We start from the raw sequence: 12397 nt of genomic DNA on the forward strand, positions 1-12397 counted from the left end.
CATTAGACATTCAACTTTATAGATTAAAGCAGTATATAATCTAGCACTTCACAAATATAAAAATTATTAGATGCTTAAGACCGTTGAAATATTTGAAGTAAATTAGAGGGCATAATTTGCTTTAATGCAAGTCAAAGTTAGCCATTTTTTGAAAGTTGTGAAGACCGGAAGAGTTCACAACCTAACCAAAAACATTTAGTGGTCTAGAAGTACGACTTTTCTTTTGCGGTTCGGTGGAAAATTTTCACCCTCAAGTTTGCACATCTTGCGCCGTTATACATGCATGTGAAGCGTCCTATGTTCTTAATTTTGGGGGATTTTTTGGCTATTCTTTACCATGCAATCAAACACTTATGCTGTGGTTCAAGGTTCAACCAAATACTCGAACACGTTTTTCACGGGCCGAGAAATAGTACTATATATATGCACGCATGTTACGAATTTCCGCTCTTTCACTGAGAAGAATCCTCTCTATGGTTAACCGCCGTCCTCCCTCTATGGGCGGCAGAGTGTGACCGGCCGACATGCACGTCGTTCAGATGCTCTTGCAATAGCGTCGTCTCTCCCAGCAAACGCACAATGCAGCAGGTGGCTTCTGAGGATTTAATTTGCTTTCTCTTGTAGCTCCGGAGCACCAGTCCATAGACCGCAAGAACTGGCTCATCCACATGCACTTCGTCCGGCGGGAGTTTGACATCTGCAAGGCGCTCATAAAAGAAATGCTGACCGAGACGAAGGGATACTGCGAGTACGCTCTCTACATACAAGGTACACTCTTGATCGGGTTCACCTCGGTTCTAGCTATATCAAATGAAGTGAGAGCAACTTTTTAATTGTGCTCCACATACAGGACGAGTGAATCATGTAAAACAATGTTCTACTTAAAGGCGTGTCTGAAACGCCATTCCGACCATATTTTAAAGATGTGTTATGTGAAACCGGCATTATAATGGCAATTCTCGTGAAACTGACGCCATGCTGCCGTGGCTGGTCGATTCAATTGCTGCGCTCGTATGCTGGCAAATTTTACCTTCTACCCTAAGCTCCAATTAAAGTGTGAATATTTTATATTTATTTTCTAACCTTTTTTCACTGGCGCTAACTTATTCTATACATTTGTGTTTCACAGTCTACAAAATAAAACGTCCAAGTGATGAGACCTGAGCGAAGATAGATAAGCGCATGTGAGAAAGTAGGAGCCAGCGGAGAAAAAAAAAAAAGAAAGAAAAGTAGAGGTGAGGCAGGTCCAGTTTTAATTCGTCAGTGAAGGGTAAATTTGATTGATTGAAAAAAAAGAAATGCCGATACAGGCCTACGACCTCCAATTTTTTCATCACGTGTTTTCGATCCACCAATAAAAAAGGCATTTAGCAAACACTAGGCGCTTACCTTCAGTGAAACAATGTGATTTAGCCGTGCGTTCAAGGAAACTTGTCACGACTCACAAGCTGATCACAGAGTCCTTCCTACGGTCGCCATATTGGCTCGGCTATGGCGCCGCCTATAGTTTCTGAAAGTTGCCAATACTCGCCGTCCCTGGCTTCGTTTAATTGAAATCCCTCGATTAAGTAATGTAGCGACCCTCTCATCCGCGCGGCGCTTTCCTCCTCGTTTCTCCTCATGCGCCGCCGGTTACAGATGCTGCACACGGCATGCTTTTTAATGCGAAACCATTTCTTGGCTCACGGGTGGCGTGGGCAGGATGTGTGACCACGAGATGTGTGCATAAAATAACGACGACAAGAAAGTAAGACAAAATAGTAAATCGTATCCACGCAGGACTGGAACCACCAGCCTTCCGTTACCCAGACGAGCGCGCAAACCACTATACTCCACGCCGACTTTACTGCTTGCTTAGATAGCATCACACAAATATAAATTGGACCGGCGGCACGCGGAAGTACATATGTGCTTTGGTTTGGCTAGGTTTTGTTTGTGGGGTTTAACGTCCCAGAGCCGTTAAGAGTAATCAAAGACGTCGTAGTGGAGGGCTCCGGAAATTCCGGCCATCTGTGGTTCTTTAACGCGCAACTGACGCCGCACAGCACACGGGCGAAAAGCGGGCCGGGATTCGATCCCGCGTCCTTGGGTTCAGCAATCGAGCGCCCTAACTACTGAGCCACCGCGGCAGGGTAAGAGTCCGAAACCCTTTCAATGAAATTGTCAGATCTAGAGCGAGTAATTAACCAGCTCCGAACTGATTTTAATTGCGCTCTTCACGCTGCCGCGCCTAGTGCCAAATACTTCCAATTCCGGCGCCGTACCGTGGTTGGCGGCGAGAGAGCGGCGCGATGGGAGAGCTACAAGGTTCCCCCCTTACAGCGGATGGCAAAGGATCTGCCCAGCGGACATGTTTATGTGAGACCGCATAGAAAGGTGGCAGAGTCGAAGCGAGAGAATCACCCGCCGACCGTAAGTTGACATCTGTATGACGAACAGCCATCGTCGTCTTCCACAAACAGTGAAGGCCCAGGACCATGAACATGCTTTAAGCCTGGAGGTGTCGAATTTCATACGCGCCTATGGGAAGTTCTTTTTTGAGAGAGTAGGTTGCAGAACATCCCAATGAAAGATGGCTTCCCAACAGTCAATGAAGGCATGTTCAAACGTTTCGTTTTTTTTTTTTTTTTTTTTTTTTTTTTTTGTGCACAACGGACGGCTAGTCGTCCAGCTACGAAGGTTCCTTCTGCTCAATCCACGTCCTAACAGGAAGTGTTAGAATATAGCTGGGAGAAGAAATGTTTTAGCTGTGAGTCGATCTTACAGGCATCCCAGGCATCCAATTCCTCAGAATGACCGTCCATAATCCTCCTTGTATAACGTAAGGACGCCGGAGGGCGCTGAAGGAAATGTCAACAGCCGCAATAAAAGAAAAGACAAGGAAGATAAAAATGAAAATAAATAAAATATGTAAATAAAGAAATAACTTAGTAAGCAATTTAAATATAAAGTTATCGAAGCAGGAAAAGCAACGAAATGCAGAACGACCTCATAACGAAACTAAAGACAGGGAACTCGCAATGATTTCGTATTTCCACACGTAACGACACAAATGACGATTTCCATTGGTCGCGCCGGAGCAGGTTTTCTAGTTCGAATTCAGCTAGGCGACCTAGGTAGGTTGCGCGTATTGCGCTGGCCGTTTGGAGCAACTCGGGGTGCTCTAGCCCGATCTGCAGACCCGAGTCGGATATCGCCGGAAGTTCCAGTCGGCGGTGTCGTCACTTCCGGAGGTTGCGTAAATTTTTGTGTGTGCGCGCGTATTTTAGTGGTTTCAGATATATTGGCACGTGTTTTTCTTTTTTTTTTTTTTTCTGAGCGCCTATATCGAAGTGCGTCTATCGAAAAATGGGCGTGAGAAAGCAAGTTGCAGAGTGCCGCGCTTCCGCCTACTTACCAAAGCGACTTCAAATTGCGGAGCCCGCTCAGCATTATTTCCGTCGTGGGCTCTGCATGTTCCGCTGGTCGAGCAAGGCTTATTCGCTGTGTATGATAGTTCAGGTCGCTCTGTTCCGATTCGGGCGCCCATCCCCAATCGACCAGTAGAAATCGCCATAAAGTGCACTGCAACTTTTTTTTTTTTTTTTTCACCCTCGTGCCTTTAGACAACCCGCAGCATTGATTGCAGGCGAGTGTTTTGGGACTGGCGGGGGACCTTACTCAGTTATAAAACCTTCATGGTCGTGGTAAAAGCGTTGGTAAATATTAAAGTTACTTTGTGGGTAGTTTTGGTTTCTTTGTATACCGTCTGAGAGGACGTTCTTATGCGAAACAAATTTTCGTTCAGGTTTCGTAATCTTTCCGTGCGAAGAAACAAGGCGTTGAAGTGCGTGTATCGAACTTGGTATTTCCAGTGGCAACGGCCATCTGAGGTAGGGTTTGTTCAGTGCATGTGCCCATAAAAAGCGCCGGTCTTATGTTTGGCTGACCTTATGGCAAGTTGTGAGTGCATCGTAAGATCAAGTGCCTGGTTTCTTCATGTGAACGTGGCTCTAGCGCTTTAATTTCATCTGGATCATGTAACAGAAATGTGCCGTATAGGGCAGCGCCCGCTACTCCGGCAACCACTCGCCGACCGCAATATAGCAGCTGGTACACACGACCTGCCGAATTTCATAGCGAGATCATTATATGAACCACCCCGCCGTGGTGGCGCAGTGGTTAAGATGCTCGACTACTGCGCGGAAGGATGCCGGATCGAATCCCGGCCGCGGCGACCTCTTTTCGATGGAGGCGAAAACCAAGGCGCCATTGTGCTGTACGGTGTCAGTGCACGTTAAACAACCCTAGGTGGTCATGGTCATAAGTTCCGAAGGCCTCCACTGCAGTACAGTGTCTCTCATAGCCTGAGTCGCTTTGGAACGTTAAACCCCATAAGCCAAACCAAACGATCATATGGACCGATTAGTGGAAAAGCCAGCGCCGTGCGTTCGATGACATTGAGTGCGGTGGTACCATACTGAGTATGATGTGATGCATGGAATTGGGAGAGAAGCATAAGTGCAGTACTTATGAGCAGCTAATGCATGAGTAATGAGTTAATGAGTAAGTAGTAACTTCAATTGCTGACCGTTAATATTTAGGGAGTAATTAATGAATAAAAAATGCAAGAATGGCAAAAATGCACCGAGTGTAGTGAAATTGGTAATGATTGAATTAAAATCGCAAAACTTGCGACCCTGAATTAGTTACCCTTAATTGCACCGAAAATAATCAAGTGAATGAATAGTTCAACAGGAGGTAGTAATTGAGTAAGTGGCGACCACTAATTAAAGATCCCTTATTAGTGAAATGCAGTTGGTGAGTAAATTGCACAATTACTCAAACCGTAATCAAACGAACGGTACTTGAACTGAAGGTGATAAAGGACCAAAGGATAGTACCTAATATGTGACCGCTAATTAGTGAATTAAATGGTCCAAACCTCCAAAAGTAATCCAATGAACAACATCTGAACTGGAGGTAGTAAAGTAGTGAATAGTGGCCCCTGATTACCAACTCATCATTAGTGAAAATTAACTAGTGAATGAGAGAACTTGAATGCAGGCAACAGTACACTTATGGGTGATGACGTAACAACGTATACTCCTGTAAAGTTTGGTTACCTGATAAGAGGAGTTGAAAAGGTATATGCTAGCGTTAACAGTAGGTGGTCTGCAACATCCTTAAGGGGAAAGTGCATCAATTTCGGTCTAATTTGGCCAAGGTCAACTTTAGTGTGACCAGGGCCAAATTTAGCTGCGATCATCGAACTCGGCGTGGTCCATTATACTGGGCCTCACGAAAATTGGTCGCGGCCATTATAATTAGCTTATCGCCTACTTTTAATTACGACGGCCCAGTTCTAAGCACAACGTTCTACATCTGAGCACAGCGTCTTGCGTCATGCTGTGCGAGAGACCGTCAGAGGTTTCAGCGCACTGATAAAATGGCCTCATGCCATGTGTGTGTGTGTGCGGGGGGGGGGGGGGGGGTCCGTTACACCATCGTAACAGTTTTGGTTACGAACGACAAATTTATGAAAACAAAAATCTTGTGCACAGGGCATCTGTTGTATTTTTGTCCTGAAATGTGTTCTTCTTGCCCATTTTTCAAGTCTGATTAGCTGTGAACGCATACACACTGGTGTAGCGTTAAAACTCCCGCATTTCAAGCATGTGCAAAAGGTTTACCTAGTGCGACGCTGCACATTATCTCATGCAGCACTCATACTCCGCCATGAAGGAAACATCAGCGAATCGCTTGAAGTCTTCCAGTCATGCGCCCTTCTCAACGGTGACCCTTCTGTTCTGAAGCAAGTAGCCAGATCTCTGTAAGAACATGCTTCATACTATGCGCAATCTCTCTTCTCGAAGAATCTACATCTGTGATGGCCCCAACAGTTAGCCTATACATTCAAAGAACTTGTCTTTCAAAAGTACCACAGGCGTAATTTAAGTTTGCACGCAGCGCATGCTTACTGCGTCTGTGTTCGCGGTGAAGGATGCTCCTTTTAATTCTCGCTCGTCCCTCCTTATCATGGACGGTACTGAAGCGCAGGACTTAAACCGAGGAAGAACAATCGTTGGTCCGCGTCCGCTCTGCGGCATAGCGGAGTAACGATCGAGACTTCTTGAAGTGCGCACTTTTGTCCGAAGTACGTGGGGCCGCAGCTCTTGGCGCTCGTCTTAGACATCGTAAGCCTTGTCATGCAAGTGCGCTTCTATGCTGACCTATGCTATGCTAGGCTAGCGAGAGTTACCGTGATAAATAAGTAGCGAGTGTAAACGCGAGAGGTGCGCTTTGTTCGAAGCAGGGTTAACAGCCGGACTTTTGAGAGTGGCACGTATCGGCAATTAGTCTGCATCAGGGGCAGTCTTTCTACATCTCCAATCTTCGATTGGCAAAGTGAACTCGCATAACTGGTTGTCTCCACTTGGGGCGGGTACGTAGATTAGGAGAAACAATTGTAAGGAAGACAAAGGACACTCAGCGCCAATCCACATGTCCGCGACTGTCGAACGAACGAACGAACGAATGAACGAATGAACGAACAAACGAACGAACAATCGAACGAACGAACGAGCGAGCGAGCGAGCGGACGAACGAACGAACGAACGAACGAGTGAGCGAGCGAGCGAACGAACGAGCGAATGAACGAGCGAGTGAGCGAGCGAACGAACGAACGAACGAACGAACGAACGAACGAAAACGAATGAACGAACGAACGAACGAACGAACGAACGAACGAACGAACGAACGAACGAACGAACGAACGAACGAACGAACGAACGAACGAACGAACGAACGAACGAACAGTCGATGACAAGTTCTCTGCACTAATACTGTTCAAGCTCAAAATGTGGTTGGGATTTAAAGCCGCGCGCTCCTTTCCCAAGCCAATGGCCTCTTCCCAAGCCAATGGCCTCCTTTCCCAAACCAGGCCGGGACATGGCTTGTACCCATTTGAGAAAACCGGTGAGTGTCCGGCCGGCAGTAGCAGGCGGGTGCTCTACCACGAGGCCGTGGCTTCGGCGATCAAAACTCCGCACCTCCACCAAGTAAAGAAAGGATTTAATGACTTGGTCCGACGGTTAACTCTGCCAGTACTTCGGACACTGCAGGGTCGAATTACCAGCCACGGGTCACAGCTTCGTCGCGAGAGATGGACGCCAGAGACAAGCGATGGTGATAAAGATGCCGCGGCGCTGAATGTTCTTTGTCTTCCTTACACAAATGCTTTAACACAGTTTTCTTCATCATTCCAGCTTTCAGTATTCATCGCGTCGTAAATAAACAGCTAACCTTTCCGAGGGTTGTCATACAGAAATGATGTTAAGCAATATCGAACCTGCAATCCCCCACCTAGCTTTCCGCCTCCATCGAAAAGCAGCCACCGCGGCCGGGATTCGATCCCGCGTCCTTAGGTACAGCAGTCGACCGCCCTTATCCCCTTGCACAACCGCAGCGTGGTTGTGGGTATATATATATATATATATATATATATATATATATATATATATATATATATATATATATATATATATATATATATATATATATATATATATATATATATATATATATATATATATATATATATATACACACAAACACATACATCAGGGTGACATTATTTTTGGCCTTGTAATGTGCACTACAATTTTTTTAAGAATTCGGAGGACGCGCTCCTGTTATGCAAATACAACATACCCCCAAAAGGGATAATTAAAAAGTTAAATAACGTTTTAGTTCATTCGAAAACTAAACCAAGTAGTGTGCCTCTTACTTGGTGTCGGCCGTAGCCCTCAGTATAACCCCAGGGCTAAAATAAATCTAAAGCCAGTTATCTTTGTCTTAAAATTTTGTACCTTCTAAAAAAAGCACCTGATATATATAGTTTCAGTTTACAACTGAAACTCAAGCAATGTAACCACAGTCTTGAGAAAGACCGGACCCCGGTTGTAACGTCGACGAAGAATAAATGAAGTGTTAATCATCTTCGCTGCACACACACACACACACACACACACACACACACACACACACACACACACACACACACACACACACACACACACACACACACACACACACACACACACACACACACACACACACACACACACATATATATATATATATATATATATATATATATATATATATATATATATATATATATATGCGGGGACAACGCGCTTGCTGAGCTTGCTAGTCTCCATATGTTCTGGTATACCATACCGGATGCTGGCTTGCAAGTTGCAATTGTGTACAGGTTCTTGAGAAGGAGGCAGAGCGCTAGCTAAACCAATAATTACCCCGTGTAAGTTTCAGTCTAGTCATGAAGCGTAGAAGCCGAAAAGCAAAGCTGCCGCCACGCAGGAAAAGAGACGCACAATGACCTAGTCTTCCTGTATGCACACTGCGCACTCGGTGCGCCAGCATTCTGCATCCCTGACTACGAACTGCATGGCAACAATCCGTCGAGGAACGTTGGGGTACGTCCTTAGGTCCATGAGCCATCGCTTCTCCTTGCCTGTACAGTCAGACGAAATGCACCCTGTAATTAAACATAACAACCAAACATCATCCAACTCGTGTTAAAGTGCATGCGGTCACGAGAGACGTCTAGTGATTACAAATGAGCAAGCGTTTTGTCCGAAACCGAGGCGCATACATGATTTACCGCTCGCTGCAGCTAAATGTTTCCTTGTTATACCCGTGTTACACGGACAATTTCAACTGCCGTTCAGTTAAATCACAGTTCAGCGTTCCAACTCACGTTGAACTGAACGGCAGTCGACTGTAGTTACACGGAACATATCGCGAACCTCAGTTGACCCCCAGAATCACGTGATCCTCCACATGCAAGCAATTCTTACTAAAAAAAGTGCTTTATTTTTCATATATAAATTACTTTGTACAACATTTGCACACTTTATATTATTAAATTGCACATTTTGCACGAGTTTTCTTTTTCGAGTATGGAACAAATAAACTCGACACAAAGCCAAGTCAATCCATTTGAGGTGCGTCTGGCTTCGCTGCTTAATCGTCGTTTTTTGCTGCCGCTTCGCGCGCTTGTGTTTTGACACTCGTTTGAGTATTTAAAGTTGCAGGCTGGGACTTGCGTTAGCTAAGGCAGCAACCTTTCATGTGATTTTGGGACGCACAGCGGTTGGAAATGCCGCCGACTCGGTCGATGCGGTGCGTCCGCTGACAGCCACCTTGTCAGTTGACTGGTTCAACTGGGACCGCCGACCTCAGTTGAACTGAACCGCAGTTGAGATTTCAACTGCAGTTGGCGCTGCCGTGTAACATCGCTAACTGCCGTTCAGTTAAACTGACCGCCAACTGAACTGCCGTTGAAAACGCCCGTGTAACAGGGGTATTAGTCTTGCGCGTTGAGGGAACCGTCTGTACCAACTCTACATTAAGGAAACAACCTAACTGGAAAATTTTGATAACGCCGTGTCGTCTTTCTCTGCAGTCGCATGGCTATGCCATTGTGTACGTTACAGTCAATTATTATTCCACTTTTAGTACTTTCCGGGCTGTTTGTATGAGCTCGTCGCTGCGGGCTCCGTGGAGTGCATAGATTGTCGCGCATTCTACTGCTGCTATCGCAAGCAGCATATGCCAGCGTAAGCTTTTGTCTCACTCGGTGAAGAAAAAAAAAAGAGAGAAAGGCGTTTTATAGTGCCGCTGTTATTATTTATTGAGCTTCTTTTAAGTCGCACTCAGGAAAAAACGTTGACCGAATAAATCGCTCGGCCTCTGTTTTTTTAGTTTCCGCGTTGGAAATTCGGATACAAATATGTGTGCTTGTGGACAGTGTTAACTCTTTTGTAAAACGACTGCATTGAGTCGTTGAACGTATTGTTAGACAAGCCTAGGTGCATAAACTACGATCCCCTTATTTGAGTTGTGGATGGTATAGTAGTTGCTGCATGCAGAAACAAAACCCATATCATGCTCACTAGACTCAACGAACGTGCTGTTTATTTGTTTATTTTTTTACAAAACTCTTGAAATGATCACACACACACACACACACACACACACACACACACACACACACACACACACACACACACACACACACACACACACACACACACACACACACACACACACACACACACACACACACACACACACACACACACACACACACACACACACACACACACACACACACACACACACACACACACACACACACTCACTCACTCACACACACACACACACGCACACACGCGCGCGCGCACACAGTAGAGTGCATAAGCCATAGTTGTCCCGTCATTATGTTTACAGGTTTCTGCTGGGACGACACAAGGCAGCGGCAGATATCTACGAAGAATGCATTAAAATGAAAGGAAAATGTTGGGTGAATATATTTACTTCCGGCGCACTTATTTGCCACCATGCTATATTTATAAGATTGCTCCTTATACTTGCAACATATGAACCCGAACGAAGTTGGCATGCCAGCAAAATATCATCTGGCTTTTAATCGTATTTAAAAGAAATTCAAGTTTAAAAAGGATCATTATATTCTGCATTGAATATAAACCACCAAGTTATAACTTGCACAGCGCCACGTAATGCGCTGACTATGTATCTGCGCGATCCAGCGTTGCAGTATTTTTTTTTTTTTTCGATTCTGCTTGAACAGGGCATACCTGTCTTTTCTTATACTGCATTGCCTCAATCAGCTGTTTTCTACTCTGATATCCGCAAAGTATGGTTCAAAATCGAACAATGAGTGTGCCGCACTTCATTTCTTTCATTTTTTTTTTCTTCAACGAACGTAGGACATACTACACTACCTTGGGCTCTGCTACACGAAGCTCAAGGACTACGAACAGGTAACTGTGCCTTAATACTTATGATATACGCAACCTCATATAGAGTGCGAGGAAATAAAAAGCTATCAAGAAGCAATGTGAAACACTCATTGTTCCTTTTTCTTTCTTTTTGTTTTTGTTTTTTTCTTCGCTCCTCTTGGGCACCCAGGCTAGGCAGCGCCTTTCCGAAGCTCTACAGCAGAGTTCACGCGACGAGACCTTCATCGCCCTCGGAGAGTTGCACATTGCCAACGACGACATGAAGTCTGCAATCAACGTCTTTCGAAAAGCTGTTGAGTAAGCACGCACCCTCGTATACGAAAACGGCGGAGCTCCACAGCCTGCTGACCCGCGTCAGATAGGATTACTTTTCTCGATTAAGCATGCGACTACGTCGCATCAACCCGTTCTGTTTTCATGGATTGTATCTCTTGTCTAGCACTCGAGTTTTATTTCCCTCAAAATGTTTCTTTGTTTGAACATTTCGGCCCTTCATCTCTTGAGCCCTGCCGTGATGGTGCAGTGGTTAGGGCGCTCGACTACTGTGCTCAAGGATGCGGGATCGAATCCCGGCCTCGGCGGCTGCGTTTCGATGGAGGCGAAAAGCAAGGCGCCCGTGCATTGTACGATGTCAGTGCACGTTACAGAACCCCAGGTGGTCGAAACTTCCGGAGTCCTCTACTGCGGCGTCTCTCATAGCCTAAGTCACTTTGGAACGTTAATCCCCCCCCCCCCCCCCCCCCCCTACACACACACAAAAAAAAAAAGCTTCATCTCTTGAATATGGGGATTGAGACTAAGGTGAACAAAACTTAATTAACGTTCACGCGATGCATACCAAAGGAACGATCACGCGCTATTCTTTTTTCGACTTATGTCCTGGTATACTGGGCAATGCGCAGCCTTTGTTTTTGAAAGCTGGTCTCAAGGCAAGAAAGACACTTTTAGCACCCGTTGCATTCCTAGGAATGCAGATACCCTTGCTCTGCCGCTAACGCGAAATAATTTAAAAGCCAAGTGAGCGGTCGGATTATGTCAGCAGAATAGCAAAAATCACAGTTACTTTTTTTTTCTTGAAAAATTTTGCCAGCTTCTCAAAGCTTTTAAAGTACCTTAACCGACGCACGTTGAGAAAAAATAATACGACTTGATAGCAACGCTGCAATGGGCCGCTTCAGATGTCGCCGCATCCACGTGAAGCATTGCCGCCAACTCAGTACAATGAAGGTGCTAGTAAAGAACAAATTCAGGACCGTTAATCGTCTTAATATTTGCACGTGAACGTGTTCCCCAGCACTCCTTTTCGCTTCCAACATAGGCGTCTTCACGGGACGCACCACTCGCAGAAAGGCGGCTGCACTGTTCCGCGACAACAATTTACGAAAAACACGAGTCTCGAGTCTCGACAGGGAACATCTGTCATTTCTACCCACTGTACTGGACTGCTCGCAATTGGGAGCCCCAAACTTTTAACTCTGGATGTGCGAGTGTCCCGAGGACGCGAGAGATGCGCATACATAGTCGAACTTATGAGCCCGGCTGTCCTCACAGAGCAGTGGGCAGAA

General features: G+C 45.6%; 1 protein-coding gene across 1 annotated transcript in view; it reads left to right on the plus strand.

The window, feature by feature from the left end:
• Positions 1–12397, plus strand: part of BBS4 (Bardet-Biedl syndrome 4) — a 53317-nt gene that overhangs the window by 7800 nt on the left and 33120 nt on the right. Inside the window, exons 2-6 of the mRNA XM_084604682.1 lie at positions 625–768; positions 5704–5812; positions 10300–10372; positions 10800–10853; positions 11002–11129. Coding sequence (XP_084460808.1) covers positions 625–768; positions 5704–5812; positions 10300–10372; positions 10800–10853; positions 11002–11129 — 508 coding nt within the window. The remainder of the gene's footprint in view (positions 1–624; positions 769–5703; positions 5813–10299; positions 10373–10799; positions 10854–11001; positions 11130–12397) is intronic.

This window comes from Amblyomma maculatum, chromosome 1 (assembly GCF_055883805.1).
Source record: "Amblyomma maculatum isolate TAMU_Amacu chromosome 1, ASM5588380v1, whole genome shotgun sequence".
Lineage (NCBI taxonomy): Eukaryota > Metazoa > Arthropoda > Arachnida > Ixodida > Ixodidae > Amblyomma > Amblyomma maculatum.